The 26772-nt window shown below is 41.0% G+C and overlaps 1 protein-coding gene and 1 long non-coding RNA gene across 6 annotated transcripts in view; both read left to right on the top strand.

Annotated features, from left to right (window-relative positions):
• The first annotated feature begins 1963 nt into the window (after positions 1–1963).
• Positions 1964–26772, top strand: part of LOC111250514 (agrin-like) — a 232384-nt gene continuing 207575 nt past the window's right edge. For 2 of the 3 annotated variants that reach the window (XM_086988847.1, XM_086988846.1), the window contains exon 1: positions 1965–4015. In XM_086988847.1, coding sequence (XP_086844973.1) covers positions 3766–4015 — 250 coding nt within the window. In that variant the 5' untranslated portion in view covers positions 1965–3765. Of the gene's footprint in view, positions 4016–26772 lie in introns of all 3 variants that reach the window. The other variant, XM_086988853.1, reaches the window with a different exon arrangement.
• LOC147755946 (uncharacterized) overlaps positions 19640–26772 on the top strand; it is a 10199-nt gene continuing 3066 nt past the window's right edge. For 2 of the 3 annotated variants that reach the window (XR_015326628.1, XR_015326626.1), the window contains exon 1: positions 19640–23352. This is a non-coding gene — a long non-coding RNA (uncharacterized LOC147755946). The remainder of the gene's footprint in view (positions 23353–26772) is intronic. The other variant, XR_015326627.1, reaches the window with a different exon arrangement.

Here is a 26772-nt window from a genome sequence, read left to right as displayed (position 1 = left end):
ATCGAAACCTAGACCGCTTTAACGTTTCACTAAACGCAGTGCCATTTTGATGATACTCAACGAAATTAAAATGCTCAAGATGATATGATTTCTCTAATAACAAGAAAAATAGTGTTACTCAACGGACTGGTCGTAATAACTCTGCTTACGAAAAAAATGAAGACACACAATCCGATATTGTAGATTAAAACAAAAATTACAACAAAATAATCCTTTCACTCAAACTTACACCAATTCTAATCTGTCTCTAGAGTAATCTTTTTTTTTTTTTATTATTATTATAAATAATTGACCAAACCGTTTAGCATTAGGTAACAGACGATAATGATATTGTATATACCTATCGTTGATGCAACATATTTCTTTGTTGCTTAGTACGGAGCAAAAAGTTTAAAACAGTATTGTTTGAAACATGATTTAAATGTGGCAATGTAAAATTTTAATTATCCTTTAGGTGTTAACTATAGTACATAAAAGAATAATTTCTCATCGATGATATATGGTGTTTTTTCTATTAGTTTCAACAATACCAAATATCAATGATATTGGAAACGCTGAAGGCGCCTCTGAGACTGAAACTTAATTGCAGCTCTTTTGTGCCCTCGAAACTTGCTTAAGTAAGGAGCCACTACGAGTAGAAATCCGCAGCTACAAACTCGACTACATCTCGAAAGAAAAGAGGATTCGAGGAGCTACTGAAAAGCAACTGACATAGAGGTATGATGTCCTCGTAACATCGATTTTCTGCCAGGCACATGCCGTCAAGCTATACACAGACAATGTTTTCTTTCATTCCTGTTATCACCTCCCGCATTTCCATTCGCCACTTCGAAGCTATCAAGAGGCCATAACCAACCACAAAGTATGACCGAAGCGTCGTAAGGCGATGCACAGCGGGGCCCATAATGGGGAGCATGCATGTGAGAGCGCCGACGATGATTCTCCATCGTGGCAAGCGTTGGATCTCGTTGACAGGCCACTACACACGAGAAGCACTTCAGCAAGGCTAACCAAAAGATGTCGGTTACTGCTGTAGGGAACCCTTTTATACATGACCGTGATCTATGTGTGGGGGAATGACCTTGCTTCTGATCCCTCAAGATGCCCTATTTTGCGCCTGCTTGCAGCAACCTGCTTTTGCGGTTGTCCTAGCGTGCCTGTATCATTGTTCTTTTCCTTCTATACCCCTTCTTCGCTCGGAGTCTTATCTCGCCAAATCCGCTTGCTGTTTTTTTGCCTTGCTCTTACTGTTTCTGTCGCTCTCTCTCTTGCTGTCTCTCTTAAGGAGGCGGTGACAGCTCATGCCAGATGATGGCCAACCAATTGAAAGGCCAAGCTTAGGGACAACCATCACCGGCGCCAGCAGTGCTGGCAGCACTACGAATAAAAGTAAAAAGAAAAAGACAATACGATTCTGGTACGTGATGCCACTCTACACGCTCACCCCGTTAGTGCTGTGCGTGGGCATGCATCGGCTTAACAGTGGTTGGCTGATCGACAGCAACGACCACGGGACACCTTGTGCATACATACGTTGCTGTGGTACGGTGGTGCAGCTTAACGCGTGGCATGGACGGGACGAGAGGATACGCAAAACGAGGCAAAAAAAAAGCAAGCGAAGAGAAGAACCTAAACGTGTGACCGACGATAAAAACGAAACAAGCAGGTCCTTATAGGGGAAAAAAAGAAAGAAAGATGCAAGCAGAAACGGAAGCGGGACTTCTGGTGGGTGCGGAGGAGGGCGCAACGTCGAGAGAGGGTGGCGAGGTAAAAAACGGCAAGAACAGCGCCACCCTGCGCGGCAATACGTCGACTTACCAAGGGGCGTGGGACAGAAGTGGGAAACGGGCAGGCAAACTCGACGCACAAAAGGGGACGCCCCGCCTACCTTGAGCAAGCACCTGCAGCGCCCCCTAGGAGGCACTCGCGGAGTGAAGACACAGACGAGCGCGGAATCGTCACACGTGTGTGGGAAGTCGTGGAGTGAGTGAGTGCTGTCAAAGGTGCATTTATACAGGCTATACGTACCGATAGGCTGTATTAACCTTGCCATATTGACAAGGCCGGACAGCCTATCTATCCTTTAGGTTTTTAGTTAACGTGCTGCTGGGTGTGTTGGTTGGTCAGTCAGTCAGCCAGCGCGACGTCAGACCACGACGGCAACGACATGTGTGACGTCACATGATCAGGCAATTGCCTAATCATTGCGCGTAATGCAATGGCAAGACAACAGGACAGTACAACGCTAGCAACAGAGTAATCGACAACGACATATCACATGTGTGCTTTGAGTACATATCAGTGCGTGAATATTTTATATATTATCTCTACTGTAACTGCAAGTTCTGCAACTGCTAATACGAATACTACTATTGTTACTGCTACTCCTGTCATTACCAAGTAACAAAAGGGAGGAGTTCGAAATGAAGTTTAATGATAAAGAGTGCCTGCAAAAAGTGTGAGGCTAATAGTACAAAAGTACCGGTTTACTATCAATCGCTATCTTCGTTCTACAGTCTTCCATGCGACGACAGATGGACATTTCGTTTGTGGGATTATCGTAATATAATTTCACTCGGCTTTTAGTACTAGACATTTGCTTGGATAGATACGAGAAGACGGAGTCTGAATTGATAGAAACCAGGAAACGTAAAGGTTGCGAAACTTTACCACTAGTTCCCGGCGACACAGAGTCGCTTACTTTCTTTATCCTATATACACTCACGAAAGCTGGTTGAAATCTCTTCCCCCGGAGATCGAAGGAGCTTCATTTCGAGTACTTAGAAACTCCTAACCACAGTAAAGCACTAAGCTGTAACGGTCTCGAATAGCCAACCCCCATGGCAGAGCGAGGATGCATAATACAGTCCACTTCCCCAACTATCTAATAGGCAGTCAAAGTTAGAACACATCAGTTTCCATTTTTGACATCGACTTCCTATCGTGGAGTCGAAAAGGTAACGCCCGAGGTATATTATAGAAACAAATGCCTCTGGATACATTAGAAAGGTCATATCAATCAGCCCCTCTTGGAAGCTCCACATTGTTATCAAAAAGAATAAGATAATAATATAACATTAAGCTGGTCGTTATTTATCACGTAAAGATATTTCTGTCCGTACGAAACAAGGCACTTAGTTGACAACTTAGCATCGTATATAAGTGAAACGTCAGCGACAGCCATAATTGCTGTCAGTTTTAAGCCTACCATCTCGGAGGGCAAGATATAATTTCTCCTTCGTGCAATTTCGATCGTTGCGTTCTGTCGTCGCTTCAGTTCCGCAGTAACTTCAATATTAAGCAATTTAGGACAACACTAAAGTAGGATTACTGATATCGAAATCCTGCATGATATAATTGTCTGTTCCGCGTCCGATCCTCGATCCAGCTGGCTGGTTAGAGCTAACGAGATCTCGATCAACTGCGCATCTCCAGCTTCGACGCGATATCTTCTCAAGACACAAGCCGCTAATCGCCGAATGTATTTACTCGCTGTGCTGGTGTTGTTGAGTTGTTGTTAGATGTATAATCTTAGCCAGTCATCGGTATTGTTTGAAATCTTGTGCTAGCACCACGATCAAGAACGTCAAGAACTTGGCCCAACCAATCGGACAACAAACCCATCTTTTAAATAAGACAAATCGGCCCTTTGTACATCTTATTAGTGCAACAGGATCTAACCATTACTACGCGCATATTGTGGGCACGGGCGAATAAGGAAAGTAGACTCGCTATCTCTTCCACCAAGCTTCACTCAAAGCCATCATGATGATGATGAGACGCAATCAAGGCAGCGGCGGAGGTGCCATGTACCAGGCTGGTGGATATTCGGTTGAAGCCCACCTGGTAGCACATCCACCTGAATTGGATCCTCTGTCTCCGGGGGGTCCATCCGAAAAGCCCCTCGCAGGCTGCCTGGCGGGCGAGCGGCGCACTGGAATCATCATCGCCATGGGTGTAGTCGCCACCGCCCTATTTTGCTGCTGTGTTGCGGGAGCCATCCTCTACGTATACTGTAAGTTTACCCTCTCATAACAAAATTACAAAAGAAACTTGCGGATCAAATTGAGAATAATTTAGGTTTTTGTTTGTAGGTTAGTAGGATATTGATAACGCTGTAAAAAGTGCTGCTAAAGCGCGATGCTGTACACGCATCACATTCAAATAAAAAAAAAAAGTACATCTTATTAGTACAACAGGATCTAACCATTACTACGCGCATATTGTGCAAGCAAACTATACTAAAATTATACGCTTTTAAAACTACTTCCATTATGAGATGTGCGTACGTCGTCCTTAGAAAAGTGTTCGGTTTAAGCTGAAGGCAACGTTTCGGATCGACGAAGCAATCCGTAGTATACTTTATTTTTTTTTAAGTACATAATTTATAATCTTTAGCATATTTAAGAAGACATTTGGATCCATAGCAAAACTCTTTATAGGATGCTATCATCGAATTAATGAGATAAAGGTTTTCTTTAATTAGCTTATATTCTAATACATTCTATGATCTTTTCCCATAACTAGAGTTGCCATTGAATAATGGCCACAGATGCAATTCATCTCAAAAGCAAGAAGGCTACGAACTTATAAAAAATGACTCGAGTGGCTTTCCTCGCCGTAAATGGGGTCAGATTATATGAGCACTCGTTGTGCCCTTCCACTGCGTTAACACAGCAAGGGGACTTCGTTTCAGTCGCCAACCCTCTTGGCTCACAGTTTGAGCTCACAACTACTTTGCAAATTTTAAAAATGTTCAATTTAATTAATGGCGAGATCATTTAAATTCACTTAGTACTCGACATTAATATACCTTTGGCGGCAGTATGCGATTTTTATAAAGAAAAGAGAGGTATTTCATTCATACCCACAATGGCAAAAATTTTCTAAAAATGAGAGCGCATAACAATCCTTTACCGCCACAATATTGTCCGCGAAGTATCGAAGTAATATAAAAGTAAGTGGGCTTTTATTCCGTCAAATATTACTGCATTTTTTCATGATCGTAATGTCCACTGTATTTGCAATAATTCAGGTGAGTCACGGTGCTAATTTTAGAGAGAAAACCGGCCGGCCTGCACGATTTGAATATGGATTTGAGGATAATATTCGCTTTCCGCGTTTTCAAGGATAAGAAATGTCAATGCTTATAGAGGTAATGTCCCTAGGGCGTTCTACTTGCTTTCGAATAAATCTCCCAACCCTTCAGTACTGCAACTTCGGCTTTAACAATTATACTGTAGGCTACATTGCTTCAATACATTAATATGTAGTATGGTTATATGGTGATGCTCGAACACTTCTTTACTTTTGGAAAACGTTCCTCTGTCACGGAAAGTTAGGCTGGACATGTACGCGCGTATCCATATATCTAGCATCTATATGAAAACGATGAAGAGACTTGGACTCGTTCAAACATCCTTTAATAGCTAAATCACGAGTAAACGTGTATCAGCCACTTCGTATCGAATTTTTTTTATTACCACGGAGTAAAAGCAAATGAAGTCAACAACGAAAATTCCTCTTTTATCGAAGCTGCGAATGATAAAAAAAAAGGCGGGAAAACTCAGCAGAAACGTAACTTGTGCTCTTCGTGTCCATGCCCGCTGTTACTGCTGCTGACGTGCTGTACCGGACTGTTCGATGAGTTTCATCGTCAACCCCTGATGGTAATGTTGATGGTGATATTAAGACTGTGCAGCGGCAAAAGCGGAAGTGCTAACTGCAGCAACGAGCAGTGTTGTTCTAATGATGGGTGTGCGGAACAGAACAGAGGCTCGGGATTTTTCGGTGGCCTGTGCCTTTAAGGTAATGCACAGCCAATAGAGCCACAAGAAGAAGAATGAGCGGGTCAGCTGCTGTATGTGTGTGCATGTGAAAAGAAAGCGTCGCCGCAGCAACCATTGCTGCTGCCGACCCGTTGTCGTCGTAATATAATCTGATAATTGGGGGGTGAAAATGAGGGGTACGAATGTGTGTGAGACCGCTGCTGCCACCATTATAGCCGAGCTTAATGAAAATCGAGTTGGCTGCTGTCAAGCTGATGAAGGGGAGAAAGGTGAACGGACTCTACTACAAACCAGGTATACCTATGCTTCCCAACAAACGCACACGTCTATATATATATATATATATAGGACGAGTTAGCTGAACAAAAAAAGGTCGTCCAGGCTGTTCCCGTGCCGCCTAGTCAAAACTACCACTTTTGTTGTCACAGCTATCACTCGAGTTACCATTCAAAGGTTAGACGAAGGTGACGGAGCGGTACCACCTCCTTACGAGACATTGGCAAGCGTTAGAATATGGCTGTAATTAGTATTGCAAAAGATATAGTATTTCATGACGCAGTTCATTTTGTTGGTAGCGCAGTATTCGCTCTTCCCTATATCGAACTGTGCAATCTTGCACTAACGATTTAAAAACGAACACTGTAGATTAGAATCGTGCAGCCACAGGTGTACCATAACATTACCTTCACATTTATGCGGCATTTAAGCGAACTGCGAGAGTTTGCCCGAGATACCCGTAATTTTCTTTGTTGGGATGGTCATAATCAAATTGGGCATTTAAGCTGTTCAAGAATTTCAATTTTCTAACTTGTTCGAAGTTAGAAGGATGGATTTACAGCGCATTCAGGTCTCTGACTGTTTTAATATTACTCGGTCCGATTCGCTTTGAGCAGGAGGATGATTAGAAGTGGCAAAAAAAGTTTTGCGGGTCCATATGGAAAGCGCAATTGAGAACGCTTATTCACATAATGCTCGTGATAAGGTTCATGGTATCCGGTAAACGTGAAGAAAGACGTAAAGACCGTTTTTCCAATAGATCTACTTCCATATGTTATTAGTTCAAGGAATGTGCAAAGCTCTCCCTGCGCTGGTCTGTATAAATAATTGAATTCGTAACCCGTTCATAAACTGCTTTGAAGTGGTTTGACGAATAAAAAGAGCAAGAAAATCTGTTCAGCTAACAGCTTTGCCTGCGGCTGAGTTAAAGGTCCTGGATGTCCACAAGGCTGCAGCTGGAAGTTGCGTTAGTTTGGTTGAGATGGTATGAAGACAGTTTTTATATTTTGGTCTAATCGGGTACTACTCCCTGGATACCCAAAAAGTTGGCCTTATTTGGCACCTTTATGCAGCTCTAAATTTTTGTCTATTAACTGGCTGGGAGAAGCCCAGATGTGCCGGCTCTTACGGCCTGATAGTCAGCAAACTCTTTATTTTTTAGTTCCAAGCTTATCACGTCTGTGCATTTCATTATTTAGTGGGGGTCCTTTGGGGTTGGATTTGAAGAAAAGCGAAGCTGGTAGTTCAATTCTTAGAGCACCTAAAAAGGAAAAAGAGGGTTACTTCAACTGACCATCGTTATGTCTCCGTGTGGATTCGTGTAGTTAACGGTTACGGTAGGCTAGACTTAGTCCACATCAGCAAGACACCTTAATGCGAAAATACCGCCACTTATTTCGATGTGCGGACGATTTCTGCAGTGTGAAACTTTGCTCTCGCCTTTTTTACATGGAACTTCTGTAGTCATAAACTTTAGCAACGTATACTTTGAACAAAACAGTGAAAAAGTGTCGACTTTTTTTGGCACTACAAAATTGACGCAGTTATATCGCAAGTATAGATTATCTATGTAAATGGGCACAACTCAAAGTGAGAACACTGGGCTACGTAAAAGCATGAACGATGTTGCGTCTATATCTGTCGATATCGATGTCATTATACATTAGCCATAGCATGCGGTATTTAGTGATTCCACGCTTGTTCCCATGTGCTGCAATGTGTTGTTTAAGTGTTCCCGACCAGATTATTTGGGTACGAAGTAAGTGCAAACACGAATATTTGTCTGTCACTGAGAGCCTATCCGTGTATGGAGAGTGTACCTTGCTAACGAGGCTTTAATTCTGCTTCACAGTCCATTACACCGCGGCAGCAGAGGGAGAGCAGGCCACAACCCTCAGTTGCTCACAGTTCGCCGCTTCAACGGGAAGGGCCAAGAGGCGTAGGACGGAGCATGTGAGGAAAGTTGCCTTAAGGAGTTCTTTTTAGCACATTTTCTTCCAAAGGCTCCACAATATTCACTTTTTGGCTATGTTGCAGAAATGTCACTTTGGGCATGGCGTAATGGGTACCAATGGATATGCCATTGCTAGCGTGAACTATCTGTATCGTAGACGACCGGATAACGAAGTAATGGCATTTGATAAATATATTATATAAATATCTTTCCACGTTGTTTCTACAAATTTAGCGATAAGGCTGATTCCGGTTACTCCAATCACAGTACCTTTAGGCGAAAGATGTTTCGTATGAACGCTCTTGCAACTGTTGTCATCCAATTGTTATATTATAATAGTAGTATTGGAAGTTCATCTTTTTGCAAAAAAGATTTTAGATGCCGTGCCTATAAGGCTTAGTGGTTTATTCGAATATTCCATAAAAATACCCACGGGTAGAAAACTCGTAGAAAGCCCTCTAAAAGCTAGGGAAAACAACGTATTTTTAGCCCGGAATAAATTCACGCACTAAAACGCCTTTCGAAATCAAAGCTATAATAGTAATTGTTACCATAATTATAATAATCTCAACAAAAAATCTTTTCAAGCTTCCTCAATCGATTCGGGAAACTGGCCTATTTTCTTATATTAGCTTACTCGATATATAATTGCGTATAACGGCGGTAGTTTTTCCATCATCCGAATAACTATGTTCGAAAATTGCGTAGCTAAACGTCCTCATTGTAACTTTTCTATATGTTAGAACATCAGGCTAGATTATCGGATGGGTATCTCGAATTTAATTTTAGGTAATTTGTCGTTTCGACCACGGCCCATAAGAAGGAGCGTTAAGAGATATTCTCTCAGCTCGCAGATTAGCATTGGAGACCCTCTATGGCAGCAATCGGAATAGCATTCATTCTGTATTATAGGCAGAAAAACAGACAAGGTAACATTGGGAATGAGTATGGAGACACCAACCACAACAATGTGTGTAGTAAGGACGGAAGCGAGTGCGAAGGAAAAGGTGGGAACATCCAACATCTCCCCTCATCCGTTCCGTTACCCTCCTTGCAGTTGTCTCGCCATTGAATATCTCTCCCACACACGGCAGGATAACAAAGGAATGTGATGCAATTAGCGCGATATTTATTGAGGTAATTAATTTGTTCATATTCCCCTTTTTTGTAATTCCACTCAGCAGACGAACGATCAGAATGAAAAAAGGTCAGTGTGAGGGGGTGTCTGCGTGGCAGGTAGCAGACAGTGTCCTATTCAAAGTGACTGTGTAGTAGGACGTAAACTTAGTTACAGCTGATTGGCACATGTATTTATATGTAGGCTACAAAGAAATATTCTTGCTTGTTTATTGCCTTGTGTAGACGTGACCAGTGGATGTCCAAACAGGACAACATAGGTGTAATGTACGCAAATAGGGCAACGGAACGATGTTAATTCGGATTCCATAAAAGACTTGCAAACGGTGCCAAATTCTTCAAGAATGCAGCCGGTTTACTTGGGATATTAACAAACCGCACGTGTATTTATACTGAACTTAACTGCTAATATCAGCACTTAAAAAGATTACAATATTATTGTGTTCATCGCTATAATCATCAATACAGTCATTCAGCAAATAAATTCGTTTTAATGCGGAGAAACGTCTACGAAACGAATACACCGTAACTGAAGAAAAAAAGAAGATAAATGCTTTTCTATTATTATGCACTACGTTTTTTTTGAGATAAATAACCACAGTTGAAAAGCTTCTGTGCTCTGGCAAAGAGTGTATATTAAAATTAGCTAGTGATATCCTCCTGAATATAGGTTTGTGTGGCATGTGCCTCATAAAAAAACATTTTGTCGGCACGCTACTGACTCGCAAAGTATGTCTCCGTGTCGATGAGTATATATACGTGTGTGTAATTCAACGGAGAAAGGGCCTTTCCGTTATGAAGGGGGATTACGTCGAGGGTGGGCTGTGCCGATGGGCCCAAGGATGGCGTGCATGCGACGTGTGGAAGGATGGAAGGGAAAATGAGAAAATTAGGACGAGACTAGCGCGACGATGAGACGGGAAGGGTTAATGAATGTCTCTTGTTGCGCGCTGTTGCAAACGTTGATGCCGATGCAAACGCCTCTGCCACTATCGGAAGGAACAAGCCAACGGGGTCGTTGGGCGCCCGACAATCTATCAGTTGTGAGCTCCACGAATTACGCCCTATTCCGGACCAACGTTACTAAGCATATAGTCAGCTATAGTCAGCCATTAACCACGGCCGAACGCTGACGCGTTTCTTTGATCAGATTTACAGTATTATCTTTATGTGTGGACTAATTGCTATAGTTTAAAGTAATGATTTGAGCCCGATTGAAGTATTTGGGTTGATTATGTACATATTTATTCATAATACAGCTTATTTAGCAATACAATTCAGGTATTTTTGCTAGAAGTAAATCACTATCAAGTGCGAAAACGATTTGCAAAGTATTCGGTTAGGACAGTGCGACTGGCTTATCAACCCGCGAGGACTAAATACAATAACAATAAACAATTTTCAGAAAACTGAAGGCAAGGTTCACTCGTTGGAACAGTTTATATTTGTGTCATTGACCTTATGACTCCCTAATCAGTTCTGGGAGTTCTTGATTAATTAATTTAACCGAACTACATTTGCCGCTGCTGACATAAACTAAGCCTGGGTAAGATAGGCTTCCATTTACTATGGTATTAAGTCTGGCCGGAAGTTTGAAACATGACGTTACGAGCAAAAAAGGCTCAATAGAAAAATGTCCATAATTTCTTTCTGAATGAAAAAAGGTGAACGCTAATTTCGAGTTTTGGCCTTTGCCGCATCGCGGAATGAAGGATCCCTGTTTTAATGAAAGATACCTTTCCGCTCACCGAGGCAAATCGGTTATTCATGCTCGTAATGTGGTAAGATCACGACTCTATAATAATCTAGTAGATATTGCAGCACCAGTATTGATTTGTTAATAAATTAATGGACTTATTTCTCGTAGGCGTTTGGTGCCTTCTATTGCAGCTTTAAGGTCTACCTGGCTTCAGTGTTTTTCATTTACGGTTAGGGAGTATTTAGCGTTCCAAACGGTGACTATATCTAGTACTTTCTCTGGTAGCAGGCTCGTGTATCTGTTATCAGGCTAAACCTTATTTTCTGCGATACAATGGATTAATCTTGTTTATGTCACACAATGTGGAGGGGAATCTAGCAAACATTTCAAGTCGAAATCGTTGACGGACGCTCTACCCAGATCTGATCCTCTACATTTAAAAATAAAGGCAGGACTCCCTTTGTCCAATCGTCTCTGTGCTATACGTTAGTCGGTGTGGTTCCTTTCGTTTTTATCTCAGAGTATGTGCGTTTGTTTCGTCTAGAGAAATTTGTAAACTATGTCGTAAATACCTAAGAGAGTCTAAATTGATAGTATGTTAATGTGAATACCGTTTCTTTTTTGATGTCGTCTCAACGGACCTATCAAAAATATATTACCGTATATAAAGTAAATTTTACAATATCGACTATATAAATTACTCTGGAATGGCTGATCATGCGGAGTTAAGTTCTTTTTATACTAGACCTAACGTTAATTTACTTTTTTCCTTAAATAATCTATATCGGAAATTGAATGCACCTGTCTCAGAAAAAAAAAATTATGAGAAAATAGAAGGAGATTCAAACCATTGTACGAAGCACTTTATTCGATTGTTTGAGTCAGCCCTGGCAGAGGAGAGTATCAGTGAATGTTTGTGTGCTTTCGTGTTCTTTCTATATAGTATACCCTCAACTTGATAACTAAAGTAAAAGCATACGAAAAGGCCCATATGGGTGTAAGAAAGAAAGCTCAAGCTATGAGGAAAGTTGGAAATGAGAGTCTATCGAAATTACGAAGAATACTCAATAGGAGAGTGCCAAGAGCTGGATATTAATTTATTCCACCGATAACCTCGAAACTACGCACAACAAGCCATAGCGCACCCCCAGGGAAAATCGAAGACTTCGATCGCCACCGACCGTACAGGAAGCTTAGTGCAGCTGTAGCCGCTTAACGTATTCGCTTTCTCAGCGGCGAGAATAGCAAAACTGAGGCAGAAATGCCCATGGATGATTCGGGCTCATCCTCTGCGTCTCTGATGTTCTTTTGATGTTCCTCTTTAGTGGAACGTACGCTTAGGTACATTTCGAGATTTTGATACAAAGGACAGAAGAGGCTAAAAGTTGCTGGATTAAACCCCGCCATACAACAGATATCACATACATATGTGTATGCAATAAACAGACTCTATAACAAAATTGGCAAGAAATTATATATATCCATTTTTCAAAACTGAATTATCGTGGCCACCGCTCATTTTTTTGCTTAAGTGCTTAATTTATCGTCGCTTCCACATGGAAATCATTACCGGGCATCTTAGCAAATTAACTAAAAATAAGGTGGACTAAAAAAAATGTGGGTGTGACAAAAGAACAGGCAGTTTTAACCTTGTTATTGCTGCTCTACTGTCCTTGTGTCTAATTATAGGACCACTGTAAAAGGGATAGGTTTACCTATTTCGTTACAATTTATTTGAACGACATTTAGCGATCGCTAAGACAATTAATGCTTTCTGGATAGGAAGCCCTTTTATTGGCACTAAGTAGCCACATGGTGTACAAAATTGCATTAAAATAGCGATTCCTTTTTCTTTGGCATTCATGGACGCAGCAAGTATTTGAGGGATATTCAACTTAAAATGCATCATCAACTTAAATAGGATTATTTTGTTGTCTGTATTTGCTGTATATACGCGTGATACACTGGTGATTTATTCATGAGTAAGGTCGCTTAGCTAACCTGCGACGGCGTCCAAACAGCGAATCCGAGCGCGTCTCTGTCCAAACGTCCAATGGTGGCCAATGGTGATGGAGATAGGGAAGGATATTCTTTGCCATTTGATACGTAACCTCTTTTGCTCTAGGCCCGCTCTGCACACATATGCATACCTGTCCACCCACCAACGTGCATGCAACGTGCTTTGAGTGGAGGTCACGCGATGCTGCTTACTCTACCTCTTTTGTTTCGCAGCCACCTCATAACTGTTTAGACGAAGTTTCACGCCTTGACCCCTGTCTCAGTCCCGTTACGAAGCCTGGGTATTAGAGAACGGCTCAGAGTGGTTCGCGTCGGATCTCGCTACCCAGATACCTAGGTCGGCTTCCCGAACCAAAACAGGCCTGAGTGGAAAATGGGACACCCATGAGGATTCGAAACTGTTGTTGGAGAACGGCTGCTGACTGGTAAAGCGAACTGATCGTCCTCGCTTACCCTTAACCCAGTCTCAGATCAACACCGGCGGAGTCAGACGATGTCAGCCCTATTGCTCCACTCTTCGCACTGTCTTAGCTAACATCCTAAAAGGAATGGAGCAACTCGATCTTGATGTTCGCCGAAAGCGGGAGACGTCGGAAAAGGGGACTTGTGTACCGAGGTCACGAGTTGTTTAGAGAATAGCTGAATTGCCCGGACCGCCATCAAACGAGCGAAAAAGCTATGGGTGGAGACTAGAGAAGCTTTTAATTACACAGAAACAACAACACAGCACTCCGGTATCCTATACAGCTTAAAAAGACCGGCTGTTCGAAAGACCCGACGTTTAGAAGTATCACTTGTATAAGCAAACTTGACCTGTTCTTTTTTGGGTTGACATTCAGTATGGGTTTCCAGTTACGTTTTACGAGCTAAATAAGTACTAACTAAAATAGTTAGCATCATTACTCAGTATTTTCATTAACGTCTAAAACGATCTAGACTGAATAACTGTTACCCATCTATATACTTGTAGGCTATTCCACTCACAACTGTTCAAATGAACATGTGTAAGTACGTCTCAACCATTTAACCGCACGGGGTCTTGGCAAAGGTAATTCCTAATTCACCCTATAACCACTCGGCACTAGAGAACGGCTCAAGACCTTTAAGCGTCTTATTGCGTTTTGACCGCCCACTTTAGAAGGTTTTTACCTACAGCAAGCTTATTGACGACGTTCACACATTTTGTGTGTATCAAAATGACGGCAATCCTAGTAAGCTCAAAATTCTTTTACATGACCTTAGTCAGCTTTGTCAATGAAGTATTAGATATACGCCAAGCAAGGACTAAGGCCAACAGATTTTTCAAACTATCGTATGATGTTCCATTAATTGAAATATCTCACAGCAACGTCATCAGGTCAGTGATAGAATATTTGACGTTTAATTCTGATAAAAATGTGCAATGAAGTCACCTCTGTTGAGCGGATTATCTGTGTCGACTTTTACAGAAAATACGCTGTCGAATAGGCACGTTTATTTCTTGTTATTGAAAGCCTTTCATTGTTCGGATACATATAGAAAGAATATTAAAAAATACTTATGGTGCACATTTTCCAGTGGTGTAGTACTATGTCAGTCATAGCACTCGTTAGGACGACATCGATATTCGAAGCATACCTATTTTTACAACTGTATTTCTTATCGAATCTGGCTACTCTATGGGACTTGTTTACATATGCGAGTTCCCATTGCAGAAGTATAGTCGCCGCTTTGGTCCACTGCAATGTCCTTCTCGACTGAATGTTTCTTAGAGAAGTTCGTCCCTCTTTTTGCTTTCCAGTTCTCCCTTCACGTTGTGGGCCCCATTTGAGTGATGTCTATAAAACGCAATCTGTTGCCACCGTCTGGCGCCACCATTCATATGGTCGGCGTTCGAGACTTCTAAACCTCAGTGCTGCGCTGAAACGTTATTTTTTCAAAGAATTGCAAGCAAAAGAACAGCAGCATATTCGGGACAGCAACATCATATTATGTCAGATTCGAGGTTTGATTGTCATGATGTGGTCATGAAGTGCGATAAAGGATGGGCCAAGCAATAAACGAAACAATGTCGGTGTCCCACCATACTCTTATAGAATACTATATATACCGCAACTCGAGCACTATATAATCCGTAAATCCTTGAAGTGTTTTTTGTGTGAGTATTATGGTACGTCGAAGTGGTTTGGTTGTAGCATATACCCACAAATCTTCAGACCGAATTTTCTCTTTTTGAGGTGACATCTGTTGGTTGAATAGTAGGTGGAGTGTCTCGGAGATATTGTTCGAAAGCTCCCTTAACTGAACTCACGAATTTAAGTTTATTTATTTATTTTATCAGACAATTTAAATTCTTCATTCTAGTACTTACTTCATTTAGTCTCTTGCCGGATTAATGGGTATCTAACAATGCAGGATATTTCAGTAAGTTAAGTGTGTCCATATAAGTTGGAAGACTGGTCACTGGTGGCTTGCTAGGTTCAAAGATAGAATTTGGTTCTTGGACGTTGTGCATCATTCCGTTCGGCCAAAGGCTTCTTAGTTTTCAGAGAAGAGAGGCCACCAAACTTTGGTTATGGTCAGACATATTGTGTTTGCGGAATTTTATCAAAAATTGGAAACCTCGGTGCCTTCCAGCCTAAGTGAACACGACTTCTCGTTGTCTGTCGACGTTCGAAGCAACATGCGCTCACGACAACAGACATCTACGCAAAATCGTTGAGGGTGACAAGAACTCGCGTTCTTATTTCGGTAAAAAATTCACATAGATTTATCCAGATTTCTCCCTACGCCAATTTGAAGGAGAAAAGCGAATACATTTGTCTAGTTAGCTAGCTGTAGAAAAAGGTCACAAAGAGATACAGTAAATAGATAATAAATGGAGTTGTTCAAAAAGAACTAAATTACTTTTAGACCTATTTGACCATACTTGCCGTCTTTTGGCTTATACACTTCTGTTGCTGCAGAAATGTTAAAGGTGTTTATCAAAAGACCTTTTTATGACAAGCTGAAATAAAAGCAGTTGCTACACTTTAGTTTTTTTACGAAAAATATCTAATGCAGTCTCTGCTGTTACTACTACTTATTTCCGTATATTATCCTACCACACATTTCTGGCGAAAGCGGTTTCCGTCACACATTACTTGGTTATAATTAATGCGCTACCCGTTTCATAGAGTGGCGAAATTATTTACTGTTATTTTTTTTGGGTCAAAGTATACCTAGACATTTCTGAAAGTTATTGAATCAGTCTTGCATTCGATATCATAGCCTTACATATAGCTTGTAAACGTTAGCAGTAACGATAAGAAAAACCAATTCTTCATTTATTAATAAATATTTATTTAGCTATACCCTAACAAAAAGGCATAAATAAATTTTTGACATCTGTATTATAAAAGTTCAAATGCTTGTTTCTGTTCGATTTACGGTGGCGATACCAGAATACGTCGTTTAATGGAGATTATCGGAAGTATACAAACTTTGATGTTCTACAATTTTAAATTATCGATGAAATGATTACCTGGATGTTTTAGTTCTAAGTTGTTCTTGTGTAAACTTTGATTCGGCTGTTGACTTGTAAAGACGATCGTAGATTGCGACAAGTGATTTTTAGGTTGAATAACTGTAAAAACTGTCGTCAAAGTCCACAAGGGTATATGTCGATGGTTGGCTAGGAAGCTATAGAGTTGAGAATATGATGGGCCTTAGTGTGCCTATTGTCTATATCTTTTCGCGCTTCTACATTTTCTCTCAGAGGACCTCTGCTTGCCCAAAGTGTGTTTGACTTCATTAACCTCCCTTGTCCTGCGCCTGCCTAATCTGGTCTCTTGTGTCATTTCATATTCAAATGGACCCGAATTTTCAAATTAGCAAGCGGAAAGCATGTGTGAGCAAAAAAAAACTACACTTAAATTAAGGGTGGCAACACTACATTGTGTATGTTGTTTATATACTTCTCTAGGCGGGTACTATAGCTTGAAAAATATGCAAGTGGTAGATAAAACAGGACCTAAATGAACGTGTTTGTATTTTAATTTTGCGCCTACTACTTCACTCTTAATATCCATTCTAACAAGATAACTCTAAGCTATGCTCCTTTTCGTGGAAGGTCGTGTTATGCGGGTTGGGTTGAGATGGCCGTGGCATCAAGAAAGTCAGAGGATTTAACGCTGATGAGCTTGTGGGTTTCTTGGTCTTTTCCTTAACGGAGTCGCATCGTCGTTTAAAAAAAAGGCGTTCCCTTAGATACTTCAACTCCGGTGTCTTGTCTCTTCTGCTCGATCTGTAGAATTCTCTTATGACAAGGCTGAATCGCGAAGATACACCATATACACACAGATACAATCTGTGCTCTTGATTCACGTTTGTAACTTACACGATAGTGCGTCGTATTGCAGTATAAGCCCGGACTGCATAAGTGGGTTTTACGTTCTCTGTGTATATACATTCTATGCACAATTGATCCGTACGAGCCGTAACCCGAAGATCTTCAAGCGACCTTCCCCGCGAACATGATATGACTCGACTACGTGTCTAAAAAGACACCTGACTATAAAGAAATGGTTAGCTATATGGAAGCGTTGAATACAGCTTTAACACCCACAGTTATATATTTATTTTCATTAATAGCTGCATATAGACGATCTAGCAAGGGTAACTAGTGTGCGCAACACACAACAGACGGAGTTCAAATCTCTCTGGTAAATGGGTATCAAGCTATTTTATTAAAATGCTTTAATAGAATTATTAGTGTCAACTTTACTGACAAATATAATTGCGGGATCAAAGCTCAGAAACGTCAAAATATCGGAGTACTAGTGGTGTCAGCCTCTTCTTTGCGGCTTCCTGATTTTCACCTTTGTCGTTTACTCTCAAACAGGTTGTTTGACGACAATTCTGGTTGGTCGGTAGCTCGTAGGCATGCCTCTCAAAGTCCAACGAGCCCACGAGGTTCGTTACTTTTTGGACGCCGATGGATAAAGACATTCGGTCCTTGCGACGTCCTGATGCAGCTGCTAGCCAACCGCTACTAATTAAAGAGCTAGGCCAGTCCTCTACTTCTGCCTGTTGGGCACTTCACTTTCGGCAACCCGTGAGGTCAGCTTCGGCCTGTACAGTTTTACTGACTTCCCTACCAATGTCCTGAGGCTGTTTAAGGACAACCAATTCCTCCACCTTGGACCGTGGGTATAGTGGAGTCACCTTATAGTAGTTGAGCTGCACAAGGCGAAAGGAGAACCAGTAGGATACGTGGAGGCTATGATGGGAAGCAAGACAAGAACTCCTTGTTCTGTCAAGTGCTTTTCATTACTATGACGCTCACTTTGGAAGGACGGGCGTCAGGGGTTTAGATATTCCACGGTTGCAGAATGTGGTGGACTAGCGGCACTTGATTGGCCTCAGGGGCTGAGGGCGAATAATTACGGAGGCGGCTGCAAGATATTCGATAAGCACTTATAGATCTCGCAACGTGCAACGCAAATGACGGGCAATTTCTTTTTTCATGCACGCCTTGCGCATTGCATTTATGTGTTTTACTGAATTTTGTTGACATTTCCGCAGTATTCTAAGAGCAAGGAGTCCAAAAAAAAAGCCATTTTTCGATTTGTCTCATTATTAACGACAACATTGTTCCGTTATATGTATTAAATTTTGTACGTATTGAACGAACTAAAATAAATAAAAAGCGCAAAGATTAATACTTGAGTAAATCATTGTTTTGGTAGTTTTGTTTACCCAATTATTTTGTAATGATCTAATTATTATTTTGTTAAGTACATACACCCAATAATTTCAAAATATTAAGATAACTAAAATACGGAATGGCTTCTTTTTTTGTGCTTACAGAATATTCCACAAAAAGAGTTGTTTTCATCGATACTGAATTGAATTAGTTGGACAAATGATGCATTCGACACCATAAAAAGGATGATGGTTGAAATCTGCTTGCGTGGTAACTTATACACACAAAACCCAGTGCTATAGGTACAATCGATAAAACAGTATCTTGAATTATGTATTCATAATTCAGCACACTATTCTATGAAACTGTATACTTGGTTGTTTATAGTCATATTTTATCCTCGTCACCCCGGTACACAGTTTCGTTGAAGGACGTATGCAGAAGGTATTATCCGCGTACGTAAGGATTGTGCACATAGACTAATACAGGAAAAAACAGACAAAGATCGTCTTTACCCGAAACAATCCACCATTCAGATATGTATTGAACCATTTTTCTAGCTGATCGTGAATACTTCAATTTCATTATTTTTTCAACAGCAGATAGTTCTTGAACTCGTTGAAAGCACTTCTTTACTTAAGGTAATTATGGTGAAACAGTTCTCGGCAGTTAAAAAAACATGGTTCAGTTCCGAGTTCTATATATATAGGAGACACAGACATAATAAATCAATCGACGTTCAGAGTTCAGTTCCAATCGCGTATGGTGACAAGGACTTCTTTACTCAAAACATTAGATTCCGCCCTTTCCTACAGTAGCCGTGAAGTACAATACGATTTTTACAGTGACAGATGTACATTTTCCGAGCGTTGAGTCACTTAAATCTGGCCTGCAGTAACCTTTGCACGATGGTAGAGCAGATTAACATACAATCACAATTAAAAAACGGTTTGTTGAAGACAACGTACGCTCCTCAGAGTCCTATTTAGCTAGCTTCCTTTTGGATCGAGACCGGCTGCATGATATTTCGGGATGGTGAGCTTTTATTCGTTAGAATTGCGTTGTTACTAGATATCGTGACAGCGCTATGTGATGATGTTGCCATGTTGCTTTCTTCTACGCCTGCTCGTACTGACTCATCGTCTGATCATCTGTTTGTCTGTGCGGGTGTGGGTGTGTAATTAGTACCTAGCGGAAACGAAGCCTAACACTGGCCGCACATCGACATGTGCTGCATTGCCAATAGCTATAGAAAGAGGGACGATACCTATAGTGGGTCCAATAGATTTCGGGGTATTTCCGTATCCCCTGCGATCGTAGCCTCGGGCTTTAGTGTTTAAGCCCGTTAGGCCCAGCGGCCTTGTTCGACTGTGGTTAATGGTAGGGCTTCTAAAAGCCTTCCCTCTACAAGCTTCACAACGCAACCGGAATGTTTACCCCTATTAGGATTGACGTTAACTCGCTTACGTCGTTTACCGTGTTTCTCTCTTTTACGCAGCATTTTCTACTAACTTCTAACTCGATTCAAATACGTTCGACCCATTAGCTACGTCGCCGTGTCTGTCTGTGTGTGCGATTGTGCGTACGTGTGAGTTTGACTATTTGCGGATAACTTTGTCGTGTGAAAAGCAACGACAAGTTCACCTCTCCTCGCAATTGTTCAGTGCTGACTTCATGAGCTGCATCTTGAGTTAAACTTGTAAACAAAAATACACGTGGATACCGAGACAAGAGTCGTTTTCCTAAAATAAGATGCGAAAACTTGTACTGCACCCAGTTCTGATTGGTAATACGCAACTAAGTCAAAAGCCAATGTAGTATATGGGCGGCTGACTATGTAAATACATCAGGCTTGCTATTTTGGACAGGCAAATAATTGGTGTGTGTCTATGTTCATTTGTACAAATAATACCTGATGTTATAACACAACGAAGGCAATAGTAATTACATATTCCTCATCTTATCCCTATGAATAAACATTATTAAAAATAATCTTGATCGCGGATACTCTATACGCCGCAGACACATACATTTTTTGTTTACCCATCTATGACCTCGATTGAGCACTGGCAGCTTTTTTAATAGCAAACAATTTTTACACGACATTCAGGATATATTCATGCATAGAATAATACTAGGTGGCAGAATTCGAACTAATTGTTTCCCGTGCTGATTTTACTATATGCCATAGTTTTTAAAGAACTCGGAGAGGAAAGCATACGACGACACTTTAATCAAATAACTGGTCAACTGCGTTCGTTCGACAACCCCAGGAGGCTGACCTTGGTTAGATCTGTTTTACCAACACTAGCCTTACCATTTTTGTGAGTTCACCCAAACATAACCTTTTAGCGCAAAGGGCTACTGCCAGAGTTTGAGGAGACGTTGCGACGCGGCCTCTTGCCATCTTCGCTATTTCTATGAAAAAGTACATTAACTACTCTATTCCTTTTGCTTGCCCTGCCTGTGATGACTACTATTACTGGCGCTGTTGTTTTACGCAGGAAAGGGTCTGCTGATCCGTGTCCTCTACCGTGGAAACACAAAGTGACAATGAGAAGCCGGGCTGTGGCGTGAAGCAGCAGGCACTGTGAGCATGCTGCTGATGTGTTGGGTGACCAGCGGTCTGTGTACAGGCGTTTGTTGTTATCTGATTAACGCAACCGCAGCAAAGGAGACAAACAGGCTAGGAGAAAAACTTGGGAAGCCATGACAGGCTAGTAAAGGCGCCCAACCGTCGGGCTTCTCAACATTTTCTTCTCTTCGCTCTCTCAACGACCACAATACCTATGACAAACCATACTCTCACACACTTACGCATACAGACATTCGTTCAGTTATATATATATATATATATATATATATATATATATATATATATATATATATATAAAGAGACATGCAGTGCTCGGAGACGAGGGCGAGCAGATAGCCTCAGGCAAAGACAAAAGAAGGCCAACCTTAGTCCCAGCAACTGAAACTCGAACTGAAGCCACCTCTTGGCTGCCTCTGTCCTCCCCACTTACCCCCGTGGCTCACAACTCACAGTTTCACATACCGCGCCCCTACGCTGAATAAATACGACCCGGATAATTCGACAGCCACAGTAGCAGCAAAAGCCAACGAATATAAAGGCAAACTAGTAACAGCGTCGACTACTGGCGTACACGTGCGTGCTGCCCCCACTCGCATACGTATAGTAATAGACGCAAAGCGAGTCCACCCATTCAGACGCCTAACCACACACAAAGATGCATAGCTCCAACATTCAACAATCGGTACTATGCGCCGCTGGTGCAAAACAGACGCACCTAATACGTTGCTTTTCCTGCTTCTCCATTTATTTATAATAAAGTCACATGTGAAGGACCGAAGCAGCGGTCAACTACACACGATACTAATCACATTCATCAACAGAGGACTTCTCTTAGAAGCAACTCTACCTCGAGCACGTTTGTTTGTAAGTCCAGAACATTACTGTTTTTTTTTTTTAGTAAATTTCGTGAGAAAAACACTAGAATGAAAGAGGATAGAAGATACACAAGAACATAATGGGTAAGCCGAAGTGGCAAAGAATTTTGTCCTCCTTCTTTAACATAGTATTTCTAAAAAATTTTAAGTAAAGAACAATACTTCTCAAATTCTTGACTTGAACGTGCATAAATAAAATATGATTTTTTAGCACAACAATGAAGTTAGCCGTAGAGAAAAACTTGTTCTATAGACAAAATATCTATCCGGACTATTTTTTAGGTAGACAGGAAGAGTTCTGTTAAAGCGTTCGCATGCTTGGCTAATCTCTGGTGGAGCCCACGACGTAATGAGGTAGAACTGTGGCAAGGAATGGACCTAATGACGATTATGGTGTCGGATAGCGGCCAATCGATCCTAATACACTTTCCGCGCTCCTCATTCCTTAACTGTTCCTGAGGGTTGGGCTGTTAGGATAACCCGAATAAGCCGATTCAAATAACAGTGAAATAGTCATTTTTTACATAGAAGTGTTTTGTTATGGTCGAACTCTTGGAGGAAAGGCACTAAAACTCTTTGGGCATATTTTAATCATATATAATAGCTCCACTTGGTGAAAGCGACAGCTTATAATTTGATGAACATGGCCGTACAAATCCAATAAGAATAACCATAGTCGTTCAAAAGTAAACGCACTGGTTGGTATCTCAGAGACTGTAGTTATAGTCGATGTAACTATAAATTTTTTTCTTAATTGTCCTGAACGTTGGTTCTGTGAGTCGATCTTGGAGGAAAATGTAATTTAATGTAACGTAATGGTAATTCCGATATGAAACGAACAAAACCTAATTCTAACGTTGACTCAGGTGATTTTGAAAGTCATATTTTTCTCGAGATTAAATTCGTTTCCTTTATTTTCTAGCACCCAAATCGGCCTCGCAACTCGTGGCCGTTTCCCAAGTTGGTCCTCAAGTTTGTGTGATTTGTAATGCTCAAATGTATTCTATATCTAATTTATCAACAGCGCCTCAAAAAAAAAATGACTTAATCGCCCAATAAAATTATGAATAACCGCTCCTTGCGTACGATAATTGTGAAAGGAATTCCTCAGGGAAAGTAAGGAAAAAGGTTTTATGTAGTATCTACAAGTCTCCACAGTATCTTAACTAATTCTTTTAACACTCAATATGAGTACGTCTGAAGTGCAAAGAGCGGACTGAGGAGCCACTTCATCGGCCGGCACCATCGTGTGTCTTCCTCACAATATCAGGTTACGACGGCAATCGACCATCGGGAACTCGAACCAAGAAGAGGGCTTCATTGCGTAGACACCTTCCCAAAAGTGAGTCGGCACGAAAGCATCAGTAGGTCTCTGCCTTACTGTTTCTAATGAAGGGTACTCTGTGTAAGAGTTTAGAATAAAACTAATGGGTATTTTCATTTACCCCTATAGTGATGTTGATCATAGGGGATCTCTAGAGCCATTGCTGCTAATAACGGCTAAGTGGCAACGTCTGCGTCACTTTTATCAAAAACTATAAAAAATTTGCTACAAGTATGAAGCTAGCTGCGTTGACAAAAGGTTGTCAATGAAGTCATATTTTTCATAACATGAGACTTGCCAGTATTTTATTAAAAGTTCTGACAACAGACCTTATCTACATGATATCTATACTTGATTAAAGATTTCAAAGCGGTCAGAGTGTTAATATGATTATGCGATTTGAGAATTGTTCGTGTTTTGTGACCATCTTTCATTATGTATTAAATGACTTTTTGACAATTTACTATTTGTTTATTGTGTATACTATTAGACACACGAAGCTTAGATACAAGCCCAGGAAGAGTATACCTAAAGTTTCTTTGAGTCGATCCAATATTGAGAGTCCTAAATAAACAAAGCTCAAAATCAGTTGTAACAAAAAAAAACGATTTGAAGTTATGGCCTTCCAGTTTCTCAAAGCGACTTTTTCTTTTGCTTACTTTAGACAAAAAGACGACAATAAATTTAGATGGAACATTGATTACGTTATTCCGTATGCCGATGGTTGTTAATTGATCTTAACTAACTAATTTCTAAATTACCTAATTCTTAAGTTACCTGAATAAAATATGCACCATGCATTTTAACTTTTTGTAAGTGGTATTATTTGGTTTATTCTCCAAACAAATTAATCCACCATATTTATGAAAAAGTCATGTAGGCCGATCGTTTTTAAAGACCGAGGTCGGGAGATTTTTGATTTCGAAAAAAGGTGAGAAGTTAGCCATCGTCTTTTCCGCGCTACTCACAACGAAAACAAAGCACGAACAACACATGTAATAGCGGCACCACGGCCTATAACCGATATCCGTCGATACGAGCCACACGCTAGCTTGTCGATAGAATCGTTGCAAGGCGCTCGTGTAACCCAGTCCCAATAGAACGGGAAATTACAAACCATAAACAATGTAGGCAACAACAGAAAGAGATGTGCGTGGTGTCGTCGTTGTACTAGCAGCAAACGACTGTTAGATGTAACTACACGCATTTTTCCGTGCGCTCGGTAGGGCTTTTATCGATGCTGGATCATAATCCTTAGCATGAGCCTATTTAGATGAGTACAATACAGTACAATAAAACATGATATCTTGATGAGCAATGATAATTATGAGTATTATCATCAGTACTATTTATGATACAGGGCATCAAAGCCGCTATAAATATTATAGTTTAAATATTATAGAATGATTTTAATGAATACAATTGATAGGTGGCGGAAGCTCCAGTTAGGTCGATTGGATTGATGTGACCATGTAAGGCTTTATGATGACGCAAAAATATGATACTGAACTTCATGTAGTAAAAGTTTGTCGAATATTTCCTTATAAATAACACCATTTTAATGTGCTAAGGGGTATCTTCAAACGAATGCGCATCGTACCAACCAATGGCTTATAATTCTCAACGGGGGGCTGACTTAGTGTTTACAGACCTTGAAATCGAGGTTTCTTTTGAGGGTAAGAATCATAGCGACGCCTTTTACCGCATGTCTGGACGCCTGGATTCTGTCGAGGATTTGTTTTTGGATTTGGTTGTCTGTCCTATTTGTGGCTTGTAGGCGCTAAGTGTTCCTCGGGAAGTTACACGCGTCTTGCCACACTTACTGGTAGGAGTACCCTGAAGCTTGCAATAAAAGTGCCCACTACTGAATAACCTTAGCTCTGTAACAATATCGCCTGCGGCTTAGAACTAAATAATGGAAAAGGGAATGTGCTGAAAAGTAACCACATCGGCCACTGGCTTCGACTGGAAATCATTTATAACGTATTTTGTGCTAGTTTGAACTAAACTTTTCTATGGGACTCAAGATGCTAGGAATATTAAAGCTTTTCATTTTTTAGAATACAAAGGAAAATAGAAAGCCTTCTGTTGATTTAGAGCTTTGAACAAGTTTACAGATGGCTCTTACTCTGATTTATAGCAAATGCGAGCTTTTGGCGAAGTACAATGGATCCATAAAATAAAATTATGAATCGAAGTGTATAGGCACGTACATGTACATTGAAAGTAGTTGAGCCTGCTTTTAAGCAACAAGTTTAATTAGAAGAACTTTCCTTTTAGACAATACGGACATTAACAACGGACAAAATACGGATATTCCTTAATTCAGAGGGTCTCGCATTGGTTAGCACTACTAACTGGCTCATAAAGCTTCAGGGGAACACATTCCACATGCCAGCTGTCGATCATGCGGACGACAAGCAAGTGATACGTACATATATGCAAAGTCAAATAAAACTATTTAATGTTATATCAATTACCCTTCCATCTAGAAACAATATTGTTTAACAATTGTAGTGTACAGATTGTTGTTTAATTTCTAGCGGTAACATCTAGTATTAAGAAGCCATTGTGCGCAGTAGCAGTCGTTGTCTTTTCGTTATCTCATCTCGATTGTCCATATGAAATAAAGTCAAAAAGGTAATTCCGCATTTCGTTATTTTACCCGCATTTACATATCACGTCACCCACATATACGGACCTAGCAAAACGTTGTGGAATCATAATATATTTATAAAGAATGTGACCGGTGTTGCCATTCCAGGGGAGACATGCAGGTACCTACCCTCGTCGTCCTGGTTTCCGTAAGCTGCGGTTCTGCTGATGGTGGTGATGTCTCCTATTTCTTTCCGCGCTTCCCGACAAAAGACTGACCCTACGCCACGACGAAGGTGCCGTAGGTTTTACACGTTTGTGAGACTGGCTTCACAGACTGACAGACGTCTACGGAAAACTGCTGTCGAGTCGGCAGCTTCGTCGTGGCAGAGAACCGTTTGCTCGCTCCTTTGCGGCAACCGACTTCTCTTCGTTTCACGCTGCGGCACTGGCTGTACTGCGCCGGCTGCAAGCAGCGAGGCGTTTGACAGCCAGAAGTCTGTAGAAAGCCGCTGCAAGCTGTTTTGCCTGGACGAGCTGGCAGTGAGCTCGGATAGAGCGAGAGGGGGAAGCTCTCTCACGCAACCCCTGAGGCAGATAGGTGGGGCTGCCGGAAGTGTGATAGGCGCTGCGGCCAGACTGTTGATTGTAATGAGAAGATTTGTATAAAAAGAAATAGAAACCAATCTAGCTATTTGGTTGTTCGTGGTAGATTCGTCCTAGACCTAAAGGAAAGAGAAGCATCTAATAGCAACACAACAGACGCCTGAAGTAAGGCCAATTTACACTCAGCTCAAGCAACGGTAGTACCAACGAGAGGAAAGAAGTGTATATATATATATA

The sequence above is a fragment of the Varroa destructor genome, unplaced genomic scaffold (assembly GCF_002443255.2).
Source record: "Varroa destructor unplaced genomic scaffold, Vdes_3.0 BEIS01000004.1, whole genome shotgun sequence".
Lineage (NCBI taxonomy): Eukaryota > Metazoa > Arthropoda > Arachnida > Mesostigmata > Varroidae > Varroa > Varroa destructor.
Note: the sequence above shows the minus strand (reverse complement) of the source record. Positions and strands in the feature narration are given on the sequence as shown.